General features: G+C 34.7%; 1 protein-coding gene across 4 annotated transcripts in view; it reads right to left on the reverse strand.

Annotated features, from left to right (window-relative positions):
• The window catches only part of LOC149538885 (integrin-linked protein kinase 1-like), a 293,426-nt gene extending 278,057 nt beyond the window's left edge, over positions 1–15,369 (reverse strand). For all 4 annotated transcript variants that reach the window (XM_089800263.1, XM_089800264.1, XM_089800261.1 and 1 more), the window contains exons 1-3: positions 14,907–15,369; positions 14,683–14,757; positions 14,469–14,564 (exon numbers count right to left, since the gene is read on the reverse strand). In XM_089800263.1, coding sequence (XP_089656389.1) covers positions 14,469–14,564; positions 14,683–14,757; positions 14,907–15,284 — 549 coding nt within the window. In that variant the 5' untranslated portion in view covers positions 15,285–15,369. The remainder of the gene's footprint in view (positions 1–14,468; positions 14,565–14,682; positions 14,758–14,906) is intronic.
• Positions 15,370–23,254: the final 7,885 nt, after the last annotated feature.

A 23,254-nucleotide genomic window follows, 5' to 3' on the forward strand; every position in this document is an offset into this window, starting at 1 on the left:
TGAACCTAAACTCCTTATAGTTAGGCAACTTTGTTTACCGTATAGGGTAAATAGTTTAATGCATACAGACAATAGACAAGAACATGCAACACAGCAGTACTCCTGTTACTATTCGCACATACGCTGAAGAGATTACATAGTGCTTCCAATGATGATTACAACTATGATCCAAAGTCCATTCCGGACGGTGTACATATACCATTTCGAAGGGGTGACTCAATTGTCGCGCCCATTCGGATACTAATCTACCCGTCAGCTATTTTATAACTTTACTGACAACATGCTAATCTACCCGTCGACTATTTTATAACTTTACCGACAACATCATCCCCCCCAAAAAGAAAAGTTGTCCCCAGACGACAATTACAAAATATCCACCCGTGCCACTTTCTCTACTTCCAACTCCTGGATACACTGAAGAAAGTGTCGTTGTACTACCTTCAACTGGATGATCAGCTCCCCTCGAGCTCTCTATGCATCCAAGACAGCTTCACGTCCAACACCTACTCCAAGTGCCTCAAAGTGTATCACCCCTCTTGAAAGGCTTGCTCTGTTGTTCCCTCCACCTCTAGTACACAGACACTCCATGCCTACAGTAGCTCCAAGTCTCATCAACTGGTCATACTTCCCGCGACTGATAACTGAACCGACTGGGGGTCTAGGAGGCAACGCCCCCAACGGGGTCTACCCCTACAGGCCCTTGGGGTAGCACTCTCAAAGCCTCACAAAACTGCATGGAACACACCATTTTTGTGATTTTCTTCAATCCCATACTTTTTCAGCCAACCACTTGTGTTTTCTGCCTGTTTACGTTTTTCCCTTCCCTTGGGCATCATGCGTTATTCATTCTGAACATTTTTTATTTGTCATCTTTCTTTTTTTTTTACTCCTTATATTTCTTTCTGCTGTATGGCTACATCCTCTGCATCATTCACCTATGTTGTAGCTTTTTACTGTGTTGTGTATGGACGTTTCTAATTGTTGTAGGGCCATACGGCCTCCCTCACTTTCTCCTCCGTTGACCGCAACTTGCTTCTAGACGCATTTGCCCTTCAAGGCCGTACGGTGGTGTTTCAAACTGATGTCCTATCATTTAGCAAATGTTATGCTCATACGATGGTGTATTTTAACTTCTCCCATCCGTACGGTGATTGGTATATTACCCCTGCGCCCTTCTGTACGGTGCCTACATATCCCTTTCTTGAATCTGTAGTGCACATGCAGGATAACACTAGGAATCCGTATGATATTATTCTTTGTCAACTCCTCCTGTTAGCCGTACGGTTATGGTGGGGTACTTAAAAGGGTCGTACGGGTTTCACTATGCTCCTCACCGTACAGTAGCCTAACGCCTAACGCCGTACGGTAATGGCAATCCAAGTACTGTACGGTGACTTTCACCTTCCTGAGGGAAGCCGTACGGTGATTATAACTTCTTCAATTTTTTTCATTTTTTTCTATGCTTTTGTTTTTTTTTTCAATTTTTTTTTTTTTTTTTAATAATAGATAATAGATAAGCTTTTATTATTAGTTAATGGTTATCTATTTGTAATCTATGTAAATATTAGAATTATTCTAATATTAGTTAATTTGTAGTTATCTGTTTAGCTTTCTTTTAGCTAGAATAGAATGTTACTATTCTTTACGATCGTTTCCTAAGGAAACATTGTTTTAGTCTTTTGTATATATTGATCTCTCGGTCTCTATTAATAACAAGCAAATGTTTACCAGTTACTTCATAATATGGTATCAGAGCCAATTATTTGACTTTTTCCGAAAAATATTCTAATGTCCTGTTCGACATTATTGGAGCAATATTTTTTAAAATTATTTTATGTGATTTAGCTTCTTACGGCTATTTTTCTACAACTCTCATTTGCATTTCTGCACATTTCTGCTATTTTTTGTGGTTTTTTTATAGATTCTTGATGGGTTTTTTGAGCGCTCAACTAGGTTGTCGTCAAATTTTTTTTGGGTGCCTTGATTTTTGTGCCTCTATTTTTTAGCAAATCTAGAAATCAACAACATATTTTTTGGGTTTTTCGAGCTCTCTTTTGGGTACCCCTTCAAATTTCTTGGGTCTTCTTTTGCCTCAAAGTACGTACCTTCATAGATTTTCACTCTTTTTCATTGAAAAACATGTTATGACGTCTTTGACTAATATTCTACTCGAGAGCAATTCAAAATTCAATGGTCAAAATTATGGCACTCGGAAGCAACAGATAATAGCAATTTTTGAATATTGGATTACTAATCAATTGTTATGGGTGTTACACAATGTCCGACTACCCTTGGTATTGATTAGGATACATGGGATCTATATAATCGGGAGGCGATGATGCTTCTCAAGTTATCTATGGCTCATGATCAGCTCTCTCGGATTCCATCTGGCAAGACAACTGCCGAGATATGGGCACATCTCAAAAATCTTCATGGGATTTCTGACAAAAGTAGAGCTTTCTTCTTAAAGACCACTCTGTTTTCTATTATCATGGATGAGCGAACATCACTCCAGGCTCATCTGAATAGAATTCAGGGAATCCGTGATCAATTATTTGTCATTGGTCGCAAAATGTCGGAAGAGGACATTGTGGTCATCACTCTTAAGAGTTTACCCAAGTCCTATGAGCATTTTATCGAGACTCTCAACATCACTTCTTCTGGTGTTAATCTGAAATTCACAGATCTTTGCACACTCCTTTAGCAAGATCGGTGGAAACAACAATTCGGTTGTAGTTCCACCTCCACCTCCTCAAAGCAAGCCTTTGCTGCTAAATCCTTTCAGAAGGATAAAGGCAAGTCTCAGCAGTCTTCTCAATAGGAGTCCTTTGCTCTAGCTTCATATGGTTCCCGGAAAAAGAACATTCAATGCAACTATTGCCACAAGTTTGGTCAGATGAAAGTTGAATGTCGGAAAAGCAATCAGGTTTGCAGCCCAAAGCGAACAATGTAGAGCACATTGAGCAAACAAAATCTATCTTTTACGCCTTCATAGCTAAAAGACCAATAGATCATGTGAAGTTGTCTACCTAGTACATTGATTCAGGTGTCTCTCGTCATTTCACCCACTGTTGAGACTAGTTCACTAACTACTAGCCTTACTCAAATTCTGTTATTTTTGGTGGCAGAGAAGAGTACACTGTCGTCAGCAAAAGCAACATTCAGATTCAGTTTGCAAGGAGGAATCTCATTTTCCTTGATGTGTACAACGTTCCAAGAGTGGAACTAAATCTACTCTTAGTCAGTCAGTTGTTGCGACATTCTCCACAATTGGATGTCACCTTTTGTTCACATTAGTGTACCCTCACTAATAAGGCGACTCAGTCTTTTGTTGCAGTGGGTCTTAAGGATCATGATCTTTTCCGACTTACTGATTCTGGTGATTCTCGGGACTTAGCTATGGTTGCTTGGTCGTTTTCTATTAGCACACTTTGGCATCAGCCGCATGAGCACTTAAATGTGCACTATCTCTCTCAACTTGCTTGAGAAGAGCTTGTTCTCGGTTTGCTAGAGATTCGGACTCAGCAACTTGAAGTTTGTGATGCATGCCAGGCTGGGAAGCAACATGGCACACCTTTCACCAATGGTGATTCATGGTGAGCTTCTCAGGTACTTCAACTTGTTCATGCTGACATTTGTGGCCCTCTGGCACTCCTATTCTTGGGTCTAGGTATTTTCTATTGTTTGTTGATGATTTCATTAGAAAAATGTGGCTATATTTTCTTAAAAAGAAATAAGATACATTTATTGTATTTTAGAAGTTTAAACCTTTAGTTGAAAAGGAATCTGGGAAATCTATTATTGCTCTTAGGTCAGACAATGGGGGGGGAATTTTGTTCTAATGACTTCTCTAGCTTCTATGATACTCATGACATTAAGCGTCAGTTAACCACACCCCACACACCACAACATAATAGTGTAGTTGAACATTGGAACAAAACAATCACAAAGATGGCTCAATCCATGCTCAAACACAAACATGTTCCAAAGAAGTTCTGGGCAGAAGCAATTAACACTGCAGTTTAACTTTTGAACTGGTCACCCACAATGGCGGTCAAAGGTAAGACTCCAGAAGAGGCCTGGTCAAGTCGCACGCCCAAAATCAGTCACCTAAAAGTTTTTAGCTCTCTTTCTTTTGTTGGGATCCCTGATGTGTCATGCACCAAGTTGGATGTTAAGAGTCAAAAACTCATTCTTACTGGATACAATAGTCTTCACAAAGCCTGTCGCTTGATCGACACTGAAACATCTCGTCTCCTATAGAATTGTGATGTAGTCTTCGATGAGCAATAGGGACCATTCATGCATGATTCTCCTGTTCCTAGTGTTAAGTAACATGGATTGTTTTTGCAAATGTAATTATATTGCCATTGTTATAGATATGTTCCAAATGCAGATTTGGATCTCATATAAATATAAGAGACATGTCTCCTCCAAGGTTTAATCATCATTTAAGTAATACATATATTCCATAATAATAATTAGTATAATATATATGTATATATGGATATGCATATGTGTGTGTGTGTATATATATATATATATGTATATGTAAAATATATATATGTATTAGATATAATATAATCTATATATATTATATACTATATATAATAATATATATTATTATTACTTGAATACGCATATATAGAAAATGACGATTTACTAATAATAACTATGTATCTCAAATCGAATTTATCCGACTGAAGCTACAATTTTAACACTCCCTCTTAGCTAGGGAGGATTTGTAGAACACCTTATGCTCTCAAGTATATGAAGAGATATCGACTCAATATGATTATCCTAGAATGACATATATAAGGATATCAACACAAATATATATTAACATATATTACATATGGAATTTGCTTCAATTCACTATGAGGCTAATGAAGCTAAATTTCTCAACACTCCCTCTTTAGCAAGGGGAGAATTTTAGCAATTATAATACAAGATTTGAATACCACCTTAAGTGTGGTCTATGATAGACTTAAGTTATGGTGTCCGGCAAGATCCGGCCCGAAGAACCATAGCAAATTGTTTTCATGGTGTCCGGCAAAATCCGGCCCGAAGAACCATGATGAGTTGATAATCAAGGTGTCTAGCAGAATCCAACCCGAAGAACCATGATAAATTGGTTATCAAGGTGTCCGGCAAAATCCGGCCCGAAGAACCAAAATAACACTTGCTCCAACACATTTTGGTGTTAGGAGATAGGTCAACTATTGATAAGATCATCACCTTACAATAGTTACCTTCTATTTGTTATCACTAATTCCGGCACTCTGGGACAACAGCTTAATGTAGTTTGTTATGATAACAGGTCCAGCTGTTGATAAGATCGTCACCTTTCAATAGCTCCCCTCTAAATATATACATCAATGAAAGATTGTCACCTTTCATGACATAATCACAACAGCATCATATAGTAACTCACATGGTATCCACCATGAACCAAGTCAGAGGATGGACCCCCCATAACTGCTACAGGGTGGAACAAGGGTTTTCACCTCAGACCTCTCTCTCATAGAGGAGAACACATTATAAAGAATATCACTTAGAACTTCTCCTCTTAGAGAAGATATCATCCACAAAGGATTGCATCTCAATAATTCTCCCTCTGAACAATGATCCTAGGCAATCAAGGCCTCTAGTTGCTTCCTCAAAAGCTCTCTTTACCCAAGGATGCCTGTCAAGCTCACTCTAAATCTGATATCAATCTTTCAATTTTCTAGTGATAAGTCAATACTTCCTCATGATGCACTCAAGAGTAAGCCCATCAAAATCATGCAATTACACACATATTTCTAGACTCCCTTTAAGTATCAATCTTCTAAACTCCTGCATTGCTTTAGAAGAAGTGTCATACTCCCTCTAAATGTAGAAGGATCTCATAATCTCAATCATTAAAGATATTTGTTTCAAGAGCCTCACATTATCCATCTTGATCATTAGGGTCTTTGGAGCTACTATCATTAGATTGAGTCTGCATGTAAAGTACAACTTTCTTTTCCTATAAGAAAATCTTCAAACATAAAGAAAAGAATCAAGGGAAATAAACCTTACAGTATGTATAGAATTACAAATAAGAGAGAGATAAATGTAAAAGATAAGAATACTTATCTGCACATGAAGATTCAAAAATTGTCCTCTTAGATTATTTGAGAATGGAATATCTCCCCTATAAAGAAGGTTCAAGTGGGAATGGAACATTGACTATTATTCCCCCCACAACATAAAATTCCCACTCATTCTATTTTGTTGAACAATTTTTCATCAAATCAAATATGGATTCCTTTTACATCATCTCTCATGTTGATTGCCCCAAATCTAAGATCTATCCCTTCTACAAGTAAAGAATCGATCCACATATCAGATCTAAATCAACCCATATCCGTGCTCTCATGATATGTGTGGCCCAATGATTTCTTCCCAACCAAGACACTCTTCAACTGTCGGGTCGTCTATTCGATATGATTTTAGACAATGCTTGATCCACTTATCCAATCTGATTTGTATTGCCCTTGCTATCCAAAATGAGTTGAAGACCTTGATGAGTTAGTTAGATAGTGGAGACCTTTATTATTATTATTCCCCCTATTGACAAAGCGTTGTTCAACTGAATTATGCTATCAACATTAGAGAATCCATCTCAACATTGTTTACTCCCTCTAAATCTCAATCAATCTCACTTTCTTGACCAACTTAGTGGCTGATCGACATGTAAAACTATATATATTACCTCATATTATTCATGATGTATGCTATGCCCTTTTATGTGTACCGTTATCATCACATCAATTTGTAGTGGGTCCACTATTATTCAACGTGACATACGAACCTTATGTCTCAAGAATTTCATACATCTCAAATCATATATGTGATGTTCAGCACTGATCTATTGTAAAGAATGTGATTGATATCTAATACTACATAGACTCAGTGATGAATTCTGAGATTTATGCTCTGGCTATGTGAAGAATTAACACATAGGCTACGTTTGTCATCGGGTCTGCACAAGGTTCATGAAAACAAATATGTCAAAGTTGGTAAAGTATAATTGTGTCGTGTTTCGTGCATGAAGGCATAGACAGTGCATGCCAACTGTTCAACATAATGTTCGTGATAGTAATAGGCATGGAATGATTAACAAATGTTCATTTGCAAAGGAGACTTTCAATAGTGAAGAGCAAAACCGAGCACCAATCAATTGACAAAATGCCCAATGCTTTCTTGTATAAATTCAATGGCCTTAGTTGCAATATCAAAATTGATGTATGGAATGTGAAGCCCCTATCAAGATCTAGCACTAGTGATGCCCAGTCATCCTAGAGGAAATTTGATGAATAAGACGTGGACTCACGAAGATCCCCGAATAGAGCCACAATTCCATGTGATTGGTTCCTATCAAGAAAGCATGTAAACAATTTGACAAAATGCCAAGGGTGTTCGACCAAGGTGAAAAGCTTGTGGAGTGCTTTAGAGAACACTATGGCACATATGTGTAAGCACGGGAATAGTGTAGGCAAGTTATTTAACAAATGCTCGCAGACAAAGCACTGCATATGGACGCACAAAAAGGAGTCATAGCTCCCCATTTTCCTATTAATTTAGCTGTGCAGAAGAGGTGCTAATAAAATGTTTTTTTAAATACTCTCGATTGGACCAATTAATGTAAAGGAAGAAGCTAGATGGTACAATTTGTATAACACTTTCCATGTGAATGAGCCAATTAAGTACTTCGTGTTGGTTACGCACCCATTGTTCAGATTGATGAGAGAGTTAGAACATGTCAGCAAAAGGGTATGTTCGATATTTTAGATCATAACTCACATCTTCTCTTCAGTTTACATATACAAAAAGCATAAGGAAAAATCTAAAGGCAAGCCCGATGAATCACATGAGTTGAATACAAAGAGGAAGACAACATCTGTTTGGTGAAATGCCTTACCCCATGATGTCATCAAGATCAAAATTCAGGGAGGTCAAATTGGATAAATTATATCAAAAAAAAATGCCATAGTTTTCTCGAATGTTATTTCTTTCTCTGAATTCTGTAACTCCTACTTTTATTGAAAGGTGGAGTTTCTTATGTAATGTTGTTCTTATGATATGGTTCGATAATCCTACTAATGGTGTATAAATATGTTGATAGAGCATGTTCTCCAATTTCCAATTCGGTGAGTGCTTAGAGTTCTTTTCCATCACGCGAACAACATTATGATCTTGCTTCCTTATTCCCTCCCTAGCATTTGACTTCTTATGTTGCTGAGTTAGATTTATTCCACGACTATTTCTTCCTATCTATGAAAGCCTTTTCATTTCTTTTCTATTCATTTGCAGCCTTGTTCTAATACCATGTTAAGTAACATGGATCGTTTCTGCAAATGTAATTATATTGCAATTGTTATAGATATGTTCCAAATGCAGATTTAGATCTCATATAAATATATGGGGAGGAGATATGTCTCTTCTGTCTCCAGGGTTTAATCATCATTTAATTAATACATATATTTCATAATAATAATTAGTATAATATATATGTATATATGGATATGCATATGTAAATATATGTATATATATATATATATATATATATATATATATAATATAATCTATATATATTATATACTATAATATGTATATTATATACTATATATAATAATATATATTATTATTACTTGAATATGCATATATATAGAAAATGACGATTTACCAATAATAACAATGTATCTCAAATTGAATTTATCCAACTGAAGCTACAACTTTAACACTTGGTCCAACAGATTAGCCTATGAAGGCTCATGATTGGGAGTTAGACTTCCATTAGATCCACCTGATGGGAGGGCTCCAGTAGCTCTTACAGCTCTAGTTATACTAGTGATCCCTATACAAACACCTCCAACTTCTCCTACAAGATCATCCAGATCTGTAGATGCTTCACCTGAATTCAATCCAATTTCTTTAAATGAGGAACCTAATCATAGAGCATCTCCTGATACTAATGTTGATCAATCTCCTCTCCAGCCTAAGTGGTGGGCTAAAACACTCGCTAATCTTTGTGATGATGAGCTCATTAATGGGAGAACTGCTTGAAAAAAGAGAAAACCTACAAAGCCTGTTAACTTTGCTCTCATGGCCAACATTCATAGTGTGTTTGAACCTCAAACATATTCTGGGGCTAAAGGAATTCCAGAGTGAGAACAAGCCATGACATCTAAACACTAGAGCCTGCTAAAGAATAACACTTGAGTCCTTTCTAATCTTCCACCAGGGAAGAAACCCATTGGCTACAAATGGGTGTACAAAATCAAATACAAATTTGATGGTACTTTGGATAAGTATAAAGCCCCTACTGCAAAGATGAGCACAATCAGATTAGTCCTAGCCATGGCAGCACAGTTTGGCTGGAAGGTCCATCAAATGGATGTCAAGAGTGCTTTCCTGAATGGTGATCTTCACGAAGAGGTCTACATGACGCAACCTCTTGGTTTCAAAGTTGCCATTAAAGAACAGTTTCAAGGTTGTCATTAAAGAACATCAAGTTCACAAATTGGTGAAAGATCTCTATGGCTTGAAGCAGGCTCCTAGGGCATGGTACATGATTATTGATAAGTACCTCAGTGATCAAGGCTTCTAAAGGAGTTCTTCAGACTCAAATTTGTACATCAAGACTACTGCCAATGACATCATCCTTCTGGTTATTTATGTGGATGATTTAATCATCACTAGCATTTCAGTATCTTTGATTTAGGGAATCAAACAGGATTTACGCCAGTCTTTTGATATGCCTGACCTTGGGCTCATGCTTTATTGCCTCGGTGTTGAGGTTTGGCAACAGTCTTCTGGTATATTCATCTCTCAGTCCAAATATGCCAGGGCTTTGTTAGACAAATTCTGAATGCAGGATTGCAAGCTTGCATCTACACCTATGGAGAAAGGTCTCAAGTTATCTGCCAAGTCTGATTCTCCTCCCGTTGATGATACTACATATAGGCAACATTACTAGGCAGTGTCATCTACATCTCCGCTACTAGGCCAGATATCACCTTCACAATCAACTACATCTCACACTTTATTATAGCTCCTAAGGTTGATCATTGAATGGCAGCAAAGTGTGTGCTTCATTATGTGAAGGGCACAACAGAATTTGGACTTCTTTACTCTCGAAGTTCTAATCCTAGACTCAATGGGTTCACAAATTTAGATTGGGCGGACTTTGTTAACAATAAAAAATCAACTTTTGGATATATGTTCAGTTTAGGATCCAGTGTCATCACATGGACCAAAAAGAAGCAGCAGGCAGTTTCTCGCCTCTACAAAGGCTGAATACAGAGGGACGGTCAAGGCAGGTTGTGAAGTTGTTTGGCTTCATCAAATGCTTGGGAATATGTAGATGTCATCAACAAGACCGGCCACTTTGTTTGTTGATAATGAAGGAGTTATCAAGTTAGCATGAAATTCAATCTTCCATGAATGAACCAAGCATGTAGATATTCACTGTCACTATGTATGACAGCTGATTAAAGACGAGATAATAGACTTGCAGTATGTTCCTACCACGGATCAGATTGTAGATATTCTCACCAAGCCTCTTGGTCCTGATAAGTTTGTTAAATTTACAGGACAGCTTGGTGTTGTCAATAGATTAACCATTCAGGGAGGGTATTACGATAATAGATAAACTTCTATTATTAGTTAATGGTTATCTATTTCTAATCTATTGTAAATATTAAAATGTTTCTAATATTAGTTAGTCTATAGTTATTTGTTAGCTTTCTTTAGCTTTCTTTTAGCTAGAATAGAATGTTTCTATTCTTTATCGTTTTATTCTTTTGTATTTATTGACCTCTCAATCTTTGTTAATAATAAGCAAATATTTACCAATTACTTCATAATACTTTCACATGGGAAATTAACATTGTGCGAATTTGATCAATAGTCAATCTCTAATTAAAATATTCTCCTCTTAGATTACAAATATATTTAGTATTACTCTGATCGTTACTCTCAATAACCAGTCCATACCAATGTTATTTGCTTATTTGAGAAGTATTGTATCATTATTATTTCTTGGTTAAGTTTTAATGAAAATGGCCAAAGCATATTTTTCTATTGTTTAGTGCTGATCTGTGGCAGCTGTAAATGTGATTAAGGGATGCAAATCTCAACAGCAATAATTTGCAAGAAAACAATTAATGTTATGCATAAAATTCATGATTGCAATGCCCATGATTTGATTGCTGTGCCTAGTACACTGCTTTAAAATATATCCATTTTTTGTATCAAAATTGGAGAGCCTTCTAGTTGAGAAACTAACAACTTAGAGGGCAATTTTATTATTGTATTGCTGTTGTCAGAGTTCTCTGTTGTTTGCTTTGGTTGACATTTTATCATCATTTGAAGTATTGGAATGTAATGAACCTCAATCAGTTCTACCTTCAATTCTAGTGGTTTAACATTTTGTCAAACACTTTGCATGAAACCACTATCTGGCTGTCCTTTATTTCAACTTATATTTGCTTGCTACAAAATGGTTTTAAATGATGTTATAATGTTTGGAAATTAACTCTACAATGGCTTAGTGACAAACTAAGTGCAAATACAACTTCTTTTGGTCTTTTCAAATATATATATGGGAGATTCTACATGTAGAATGTGCACGTACAGCCAACTGTCATTTTCACAAAACTTACTATGCAAGCTATATACTTTCTCTAGCATTACAATAACATGATGCATGAAGCTTATAACTCCATTAAATGAATGCAATAATCACAGTGTCAGTATCTGATGCAACATATAGTTATTTTCAGAAACATATATAAAAACCCAAATGATGCAAAAGGCATTGAAGTCTTCAGGTTGATCTACAGCAACCCCAAACACGAACCAATGATTGAAATGAACTGCTGGTATGAATCACAGGCCAAATAGAACCAGATTTGAGCCCCTAAAAGTGCATACAGCCTGTATGAATGAGATGCAGCCCTGCTAGAAATTACCACACTGCCTATCTGAGACAATTATAACCCTATGTGGTTGTCATTATCTCAGTCACTTAGCCTCTTAGTGATCAGAAATTCTGGACGTCCCAGCACTCAACCACTATCAGAAAATTCACTTAGTATTCAACATGAATCATTCCTATAAACCCCAATACAAATTGTAACTACATAACCATTAAGAAAAAACAATTCATTGGCATTAATTTCCAACTCAAAGTGCACAGATCAGAAAGGTATTCACAATTCCTCCAGCAACAACTCCTTAAACCCTTGGAAGTCTTCAAACTCACAAAATCATAAGCAATAGAATAAATATCAAAGCTAGAGACTTGCTTTTATAACAATTGAAGCCAAAATCTTCTTCAACACACCAACGGCTAATAGCTTCTTCCATACACTTTACAATTAAAGCCAAAAGCTTCTTGAACAAACCAATCATTGGTATAGAATCAAGGCTTGAGAGCCTACAAGTGCACAAAGCCTGTATGAATAAGAGGCACCCCTGCTAGAAATTCCTACGCTACCTATCTGAGAAAATCATAACCCCATGTGGCTGTCATTACCTCTGTCCAATTAGCCTCTTAATGATCAGAGATTTCGGACATCCCAGCAATCAACCAGTTTCAGAAAATTAGCTTAATCTTCAGCATGAATCGTTCCTATAAACCCCAATACAGATTGCAGCTACATGACCATCAAGTAAAACACAATTTATTGGCGTTAATATCCAACTCAAAGTGCACAGATCAGAGAAGAATTCACAATTCCTCCAGCAACAACTCCTCAAACCCTTGAAAGTCTTCAAAGTCACAATATCATAAGCAATAGAATGAATAAATCAAAGCTATAGGCTTGCTTTTATAACAATTAAAAACAAAATCTTCTTCAACACACCAACAGCTAATAGCTTCTTCCATACACTTCCAGTTAAATACAAACCTTGCTTTTTGGTTGCATAATTGAATTTTGAAATATAATTACTAGATGTACCTTTTAATTGATACCTTGGCATAGAAAACCATGAATTAATTAAATAAATAGGCTCTTCCAATGATGGCTCAACCCTCAACTTAAAAGTGAATATTAAGTTAAATTCAAAATTGTAACTTTATAATTAGCCATTTAATGATTTAATAATAATTTGGCCACTAAAATAATAATAATTCCCAAAATAATGCATTGGAAAATTAGTCACAAAACTTTAAAGTGGTAATTGATATCACTTATCAAGGCAAGGCTTAGTTATCATGGCTCATATTCGAAACTGGGTCACAGCACCATATCTGTGGTTGCAGCAAGTTATAAAAGTAGTAGTATTTAACCTGGTAATCGCAGCATCTAGTTAATCATTCCAACATATCTGTAAAGAGCAATACCTTTAGTTATGGGAGTAACTAATTAATGTTTAATATTTAATATAACTTCTTAATACTAGAAAACAGATGTAATATTACCTATGCGAACAGCCCTCAACATTTGAATTTTGTATATTAAATCTAATTTAGTGAAATAATACAAAATATATTCCAATTGGGATATTACATTATTACCCACGTTGAAATTCCATAGACTATCAAGAACCTTTTTGGGATTGTTAGTAAAATTTGTAGTAATATAGGGTGCTGGTGGACCATGTGGAAGCATGCTTTTATTCAGGAATCTTCTTTACTCAAGGATTGTGACCCCATTGGTCTGCCTCCCATCAAAAGTTTTTGATATTGTATTCAATTAATATGGTTAAATTCCATCTGGCAGGTTCACCGTAATGTTGTCTTTTCAGTTTTAACAATTCACCACCTTTTGTAGGGGCATTCTTTGAGTTATTTATAGATGTATCTTTACTCCTCTCTCTCATTAGGTGGGATTCTCGGGATACTGATGTTAAGTCCAATTTGTTTAAGCACATTCTTGCTGATTTTTGGATAGAAAATACAACTATTTCTACAGTCTTTGTGTGCTAATTTAAAAGGATTGTCATGAATTGTAATAGGCAGACATTGCAATTTGATTTCTAGCCATCTGTCAGGCTCACATAGAATGCAAGAGGCAATGGAATTATAAAATGAACAGGAAAGAATTAAATCTACTGGCAACCCAGTCAAATAATATCAGAAAAGGATTAGGGTATAACTCATATTTCAAGAACTTAGTGCAGGTACAATAGATTGCAGTTCACTGTAATCCAACAATGTAGAAATTTCACCTTTACTGCTTTCATTTGAGACTGTAATCATAATGACAAACTAAGGCTCATTGCGATCACACAATCAATATTATTAAAAAGCTTTTGATGGAAGAAGTCGATCCAGTTTTTTGACGTCAAATGCCTACGATGCGTGTAGACCTATTTGGAGCTTTCAACCCAAAGTAATCAACCCAGCCATATGAATTATATCACCATAATTACTTTAATGAGAAAAGGTGGGTGGCATTCACAAAAGCAGAGAGTGAAATTCAACAAACCTTTGATGTGTCTGCATTACGTGGAAACGATAATTGTACTGGGTTTACTTCATATTCAGGAACATGCTGGGGATTCGCTACAGTCATTGGTGTTTTCTGGCAATTGAGATATATCCATGTCACATTCCTCACTAATAACTGAATTATAAGATAATGACATCAAACCAAATGCAAATTAGATTTTATGGCTAAAGCAAATAGGAAAGCATCATACAGGTGATTTGGCTCCATTTGATTTTAATATATTGAATATTTCAGTGTTGCCATAATACTTTGCATCAGCTAGTGGCTGTTTCAAACGTTCATCAGGGACAAAAGAAACTTGGTTAGAAGAATAAAACACTGTTAATTTCTAGTGATGCTAACAACTTCTATATTTACAAAAGAATGTTCAATTTAATCCAGGCTTAGAAAAAAGAGAAAGCAATGGAGTGATACCGTGCTGCCCCAGCGATCTCTGGCATTGACATTGGCGCCGCGAGAGATCAAGAGATGGACAAGATGAGCGTGGCCTTGGCAAGCAGCGATATGCAGCGCAGTCCTGTCGTCAAAATCAGCGCTGTTAACATCGAGTGGCGGGCGGTGGTGATCGAGAAGGGCTTCGACGCCCTCGGCATCGCCTCTGCAAGTGAGGAACAGCATCTGCATCGTCGCGTCCAATTGCTCCGGAACGCACAAATCCACAACCACAGTGGGTTTCTGCTTGTTGGGATCCAGCGACGACTGCCTTCCAAAGCTCAGCTTCCATTTCCCCGAGAGCGTTGCCTGCCTGCTCCCCAGCGACCACTGCCTGCTAGCCTTCCTTACCACCTCCATTGTTAGTGTGCTCTGACTATCCTTCTAATTGGTACGGCATTTCACGTTTTCGATCACTCGGTGGAGGTGGGACACTTGATGCGCTAAAGAAAAACTAACCCGTGAAGGGAGGTAGATCTTATCCTTCCGAAAGAACAAAATAAAGAGTCATGCCATTGTGGGAAACATTTCAGTTGTGAAATTGTCATGACCCCTCATTGATACAAACAAATTTAAAATTACATTATTTATTTAAATAGTATTTGTTGTCTTGCATTTTGTCACTACAAAATGTAGGTAAGAGTACGAAATTTTTTCAAATTAGTTTTGTATTTTATTAAACTTATTTTATTATTTAATTAATTTGTGTTGATCAATCAAATGACACCAATTGATATAATGGATTTTTTAGTGAAGGCTTTCGTCAAGTCTTTTTTATTTTTCTGTCTGTCAAGTCTATATTTGATTTTTTAGGCTTTCATCATCCTTTTCTTTGCTTTTGAGTTTACATTTGTTTGTTTTTAATTCTTTGGTTTCGCTCATGTCATGCCTTTCATTTTTTCCCCTTCGATTCGGTCTAACCTAAAGGTCAATCAGAATTGTCAATCAAGAGATATGGTCATTTTAGTGCCCAAATAGTAGACCTTTTTGATGCAACAGTACGAATCAAAAATATTATGTTATATTTCTAATTTGATATTCACTTTTTGAAAAATATAACTTAAAATCACTTTATGTTATGTTTTTAAGTTATTTTATCATTTCAATTTTCACTTAAAGTAACTATAGTGCACTTTATGTTATATTTTTGAGTGGAATTACTTTTTTATTTTTCACTTAAGTGACTATGTTAACTATATAGTTCAATTTAATTTTTAGCATTTAAATCAAATACTCTAGTAAATATTACTTTTTAAATGATATTTACATATTATATTGTTAATATGATATGTAAATATAATTTATGTCGCACTTAAGTAATATTTTAATGAATTTAAATTGATATGTGCTAATTAAATCACTTAAGTCATCAAAAGTGGACATTTTATGTGTCATTACATGTAAAATTCATCAAAAATAGATTTTTTACATGTCATTGCATATAATTTTCAACTTAAAAGTATTAATCCATCAAAGGTGGACCTTTTTCATGTCTCTGCATATTTAAGTCATCAAAAGTGGATATTTATATGCAATTACATGTAAAATCCATTAAAAGCTGACATTTTACATGTCACTACATATAAAGTTTAACTTGTTATCAAAAGTTGACCTTTTTGATGTCATTGCATCAAAAGGTTATCATGTAAGTGGATCTTTTTGATGTCATTGCATCAAAAGATAAGTTTTTATGTCTTTGCATCTAAAATGTAAGATGTAACTTAAAATATGTAATAGCACCCAAAAGGTCAGATTTTGATGACTTACACATTTTAAAACACGCAATTGACCCAAAAAGGTCTGAATTTAACAAAAAACATGTTTTAATTTGCGCAATGACCTCCAAAAAGTTTGATTTTGAAAAAGAACATGTCTTTGCCCTCCAAGAACACAATTTTGGAGATTGTGAGAGATTTACTTGATGGTTTTGCATGAGATTTTCTCCAATAGGGTCGTTTTTCCTTGGCAATGGATTTTCTAACATCAAAAATGGGTTTATCTTGCTAAAAAATATTTTTCCAAGCTCCCATCTAGGGCACATTTTTGGAAAAATCTTCAAATAAATCCATTTTTGCTCCATGTTTTGACTCCAAAGAAAATCGATTTGGCTTCTTTTTAGGATTGCATTACATATTGATACATATTTTGGTGTTTAAAAGGAAAAACATTTTTGTTTCATGCCTTTTATGAATCACATTTTTGCTTAAAATGCTCAAAAAATTGGGGTTTTAATCCACTTTTATGCGTTTTGAAGCCACTTTTTTACATTGTGATCCACATATATGCATTTGGGAAAGTTTTTTTTGCATTCCCAAGTCAAAAATGACTCAAAAACATGTAGTTTTTGGCCATCTCTTTGCAAAAATGACCCAAATTTTTGCATTAAAAAAGTCATGTTTTTGTTCAAAAAACTCAAGAAAATACATTTCCAGCCCATACCTTTGATCAAGAGGGATTGTTTATTAGTTCTAGATGCATGATATTGTCTTTGGAAACCATATGTTTGGCACTTTTATGTCAAATTTGACCCTTCCTTGCTCATTAATTTTTATTAAATGCAATTACGGAAAAAGTCAAAAAAATTGTTTGAAAATTCGGATTTGAGAAAGAATGGGTCTTCAAATCTATAAAACTTGCTATTTGGCTCTTTAACCTCCAAGTAAGTGGAAATTTTCAAACTTGCTCATCTTCATGCTTATATTGCTATTTCCATACATATTTTGGCTTGAAATTGCACATTTGTCCATATATATGTCATGAAAAGTGTGTTTCGCCTTTAAAAATGTGAAAAACTCTCATTTTCACACTTTCAGAATTTTTCCAAATTTCAAATTCGAATTTGCATGTTGAAGTGGCTTTCTTGTTGACATATTTGAGTTTTTCGCATGAGGCATGTGTTTGTTTTGTGCTTATTTTTGTGCTTTGTGTTTGCTTGCCAATTTTCTCCACTTTGGAGAAGTTACAAGTTCATGCGAAAGCGTCATCACATTTTGCTTCCATTTTCCATGTCACAACACTTCGCATCTCATTCGACAAATGTGATTACATGTTTTCCATCTCATTCACCATCTGCACATGCATGTAATCCCATTTTTCACTTTCATTTCATCAATCTCACTTTCCATTCCTCATTACATGTTGCATATACATGTAATCCATTTTCGTGCAATGATATCTTGAAAGCCAAATCACATTTTTAAAATCAGCAATCTCCATTGGCATGCATTCCCATGTGCCAAGCACTTTACTTCAAAAAAGGGGGGGTGTAAAGGTGTTGATGGAAAGTTGTTCTGAGTTTACATTTGGACACCATCAAGAAAGTTTTCAAAGTGTCAGAGAATCTAGAATGTGTCAATCTATAAAGGAGAATTCACGACAACTTGAGCGAGAAAGCTAGACCACATCAAGTTTCCACATGACAACGGACAATTCGTCAAAGTTAGAGATTATCAAAAGATGCAACGCCATGGTTATCAAGGTGAATGTAGTGGTACAAAGTACAAGAACTTTTGATCATGTGATCATTCAAGATTACATCATCAAGTACAAGGCCCTTCAGAATAATCCCTATGATTATTTCAATTATCTTCTATCTTTCTTCTTCTTCTTCTTCTTTGATGTTTGTAATTGAAGAGGATGTATTACATGAAGATGTGTAATTACATGTAATGCAAGTTACATGTGTATGTAATTACATATAATGAGAGTTGCACATGCAGTTGCATGTAACCCTATATTTTCTCTTCTAGTTAGACTAGGTCAAAGTTGGTTGAGTTGCTCTCACTTGTTCCTCCACCTTTTTCTGAACTCATGTGCCTATATAAAGGAGTGCCCTCTCACTATAAAAATCATCTGTTGTTGTATGCAAGAAATTTTTGCCACATTTGTGCAAGTATAACTTTGATTGTGTAGTATGAATTTGGGAGAAAAGTGAATAAAAGAAGCAATTGGATTTGAAGCTATGATTGGAAGCAATTATGATAGAAGAAATTAGAAGCTTTGACTATAATTTGTGCCTATTGTCTTTAATTCATGTTAGTATTGTGTGTTAAATAATAGAGCGTAGTGATTTAAGAAGCAATCAGAGTTGAAGCTTTGACTGGGAGTGGTTGTGGAAATATATAGCTAGAAGCTTTGTCTGTAGCTTATACTTCTTTCTTAATTCGCAAAATAGTTAAGTTATTTTTACTTTTAGGAGTCTTTGCACCCTAATTGTAAAGTTTTCTCATATAGAAGTACGACTAGACTTAGAGCCAAACCGGTACATTTTCAGCTAGCCCTTGAGTTAGTAAAGTTTTATAAGTATCACAGTTTTTTGCTCTTGATAGAAGTGTAGTTAGAGATTCACCCTGCCCATTACTCGCTCCATGAGTAAGTGGATTCTTTCTTGAAAGATAAGAAGAAAGGATATTGGTAACACTCGTTTTATAAAATCTCTTGACTTTTGGCTTACCTTGAGTTGATCCAAGGAATGGTGAAAAGGGAGAGCCTTCTCTTTAAGGTAGGAGAGACTCTATCTCACACGTTGTGGATGGTCATCATATTTTGTGACTAGATTTTTACCCAAAATTGTTGGTTGCAAAATATTCACCCAACACTATTCACACACATTTTTCATTAAATTAAATAATGTTTTAAATCAATCAAATATCTTCTTAGTCAATATAAACTTATAATATATTATCAATTCATAATTATGAAATATTAATCTAGTATCAATGATATTAATTTATAATGCTAATTACTAGTGTTAAGATTTAGCCACCAAATATAAATTAGATATGTTTGAAAGGTGTTTAATAACTACCACATTGCTAAAGTTTAAACCATAATATTTACTAAACTAAGGTCATCCAACTTTTCATACTAACTTGACCCATACACATGACATAATTATTGGTGGTTGTGCAAAATAATGAAGACACAAAGAGATAAGGATGGAAAGTGATGTATAAATGTAAATGGATTTGCAAATGTGGTCAAAAAGAGGAGATAAGAAAAATTGTAGGAGAGGAGTACGGTTACCATCGAAGGTGAAATGACATAACCATTTACTAGAAAAATGCGTGGAAAGGTATATGCAAAGGACACAACATTATTTTAATAATAAATTCAAGCAATCTTGTAAAGAATATTGTTTGTCTAAACAATTGAACATACTGTGGGAAATATATATATATATATATATATATATATATATATATATATATATATATATATATATATATATATATATATATATAAGGGATTGACAATCCTTGATGTTGACAAGTACGTAAGGGAATTTATATTACTTGAATTAATAGTGAATGATAAACATGGAACTAACAACTATTACAAGTCTTCTTGAATTTGTGTACAAATTATCCATTACATATAATGCAATAAGACATCCTTATCGATAATATGACATCATCTGTAAAGGTAAGTATTAATAAATGTTCATAGGAGTGGAGAATGGAATTAGTAATAATTGTTCTTAGTATAATGATATATATAATTGACACTTTTAAATGTCAAATGAGATGTTATATAGTGAGTAACAATTTCTAATATTATCTTGAAATATAATTTGTAATATTAGAAGAATATATTTGCATTCAAATATATAAATAGTATTAGTATCAAGAATTGGAATAATTCTCGTATTATAGCTTTGTCTCTTAAATCATTATCAGACACAATTTTGAGTCTAATTTACTATATAAAGAGATTTGTATTTATGAAGTTTATTATTTTAATATAAAAGGGATTAGGATGTTTTAGCCAATTCTCTTATTCACTCACTATACTCTTGGGAGTTGATACATGGTGTTATGTAGGGAGAGGCAGAGTAAAACTAGAGCATATACTTGTGTCGGACGCCCTATGATAAGTAAATATCATGCTCTACTTAGGATGGGTATGAATCAAGGTTAAATACATGTTAATCACTAAAGACATTATAAGATATATGTCATTACCTTAAATCAATTAAGTTGTGTGCATTAGAATGGATGAAATCCTTTGATTATTGATAGCCCCTTAGTAGGGGTCATTACAAAATTCCACTTACAACTTTAGGAAAGAGTGAATGAATGAATAAGTTAAAGATTTTAACAGTGCTCATTAGGCTTAGCAATCTATGGGATCCGTAAGCTAACATACACCTCTAGATAAAAAGACGAGAACCTAAGCAAGTTGTAATGTATTGACTAACTTGTTTCTTCATCAGTGGATGTAGATAATCAGGTTTGCAGTTTGCTCGATTATTTTTCCTCAAATATTTAGTTCAAGTTGTTCTCTACAATCTTTGCATGCCCAAATCTAATGTCATTGTCAGTCAGGTACTCCATGATAAAATGATGCTACCTCTCAGTAGCCCCCAAGTCATAGAATAAGCATATCATGTTTTCCAATTCCTATTTTGGTGCAAGTCATCTACATGTTTCACATCTCAATTGATGAAAGTTGGTTCTAAACTAGGCTATAAGCATTTTTCCTCTCCATTTAGTATTTTCTCATATGTACGCTTTTCCCTCATGAGTTGTAGTGGGATTATATTCCTCGATGGAATAAGATTTTTCCACCCATTGTACATTATTACTACGAAATTTTTTCACAAATGAGCTTTTTTATTTCTTCATTACTAAATGGACACCTATGAATATTATAATCTCATTTTTGTTTCCACTTGTCATTTTGCTTCATCTAGATGACTTTTCTCCTATCTAGCCTTTCCCCAGTGACTAACTTAGGCCAACTATGGCTTTACATACCCTAAGTTTTCTTTAAGTAGCATATCAGTCAAAACATTACAATGACTTTAAGGGGAAGGAACCAACTTCCACCAATAAGATCTCATAAGGCACTATGGTTTTGATTGTAAGGTCATTGATGATAAAGTATTTATGTATTCTTTCAACATGTCTCCATTTTTTATCTGACATACTGTTGCCCCAAATTTCACACTTGTAAAAGACCACCGGGGTGACAAGCATACCAAGCAACATTTTCTTGGTCTTCTAATCCCATAGTTTTGTATTCTTGTACTTATTATATAGAGAATACATCGTCATCCAATCCCCTTGAATTCTTTATGTTTAACATGTTACCTAATTGAGTTTGTTTTAAAAATTGATTCCCAAATATATGTACTCACTCACTATCTCTAGAGGATGCAAAATTAGCTACAATCTTATATCAAACTATTATGAGCTTACAAAATGCCAAATCAGTCAACCATTCAATCAAAATCAACCATAATCTCATAATGAGTCATTTTTAGAGTACATGTTGTCAAATTGGTCAACCCTTCACTCAAGAAAAGCTATAATCCCAAAATAAAAGGTATTCTTAAGTTGTAGATCATTGAATCAATCAATTGTTCAATCAGAGTCATCCATACCTCATAACAAGTCATTCCAAGGTTACAAATCACTTAATTAAGGAACAATTCACTTAGACTTAGCTGCAATCTTATAACAAGTCATTCTGAGGTTACATATCATTGAATCAATCGACCCTTCACTCACAATCAGCTAACATGTTATTACAAGTCATTATAAAGTTACAAATTGTTGAATCAATCAACCCTACACTTAGAACCAATAAGCTAAATTGATCAACCGTTTAATCAGAGTTAGCTAGAATTTCATAACAAGTCATTCTAAGGTTATAGATCATTGAATTGATCAACCCTTCACTTAGAATCAACTACAATCTCATAACAAGCCATTTTGAGTATATAGATCACCGAATCAGTTAACCCTTCACTCAAAATTAGCTATAGTTTTGTACCAAGGCATTTTGACACTATAAATCATCGAATCAATCAAGTCTTCACTCAAAACTAGCTACAATTTCATAACAAGCCATTTTTGAGGTTATAGATCATTGAATGAGCCAACCCTTCACTCTAAATCAACTATAATATCATAACAAGCCATTTTGAGGTTACAAATCATTGAATTGTTCAACCGTTCAATCAAAATTAGCTATAATCTTATAACAGTCCATTTTGAGGTTATAGATCACTGAATCAGTCAAACCTTAACTCAAAATTTTCTATAATCTCATAACAAATCATTCTAAAGTTTGAAATCACTGAATCGAGCAACAATTCAATTAAAATCGATCATAATTATGTAACACACCATTTTGAGGTTGTAGATTATCGAATAAGTCAATCCTTCATGCAAAATCAACTATAATCTTATATCAAGCTTTTATGAGCCTACAAATTTTCAAATTGGTGAACCATTCAATCAAAATCAACCATAATCTCATAACAAGTCGTTTTGAGGGTGCAGATTGCCAAATTAGTCAACCCTTCACTTAGTATCAACTAA

This window comes from Cupressus sempervirens, chromosome 9 (genome assembly GCF_028749045.1).
Source record: "Cupressus sempervirens isolate cs-2001-9-10 chromosome 9, ASM2874904v1, whole genome shotgun sequence".
Classification (NCBI taxonomy): domain Eukaryota; kingdom Viridiplantae; phylum Streptophyta; class Pinopsida; order Cupressales; family Cupressaceae; genus Cupressus; species Cupressus sempervirens.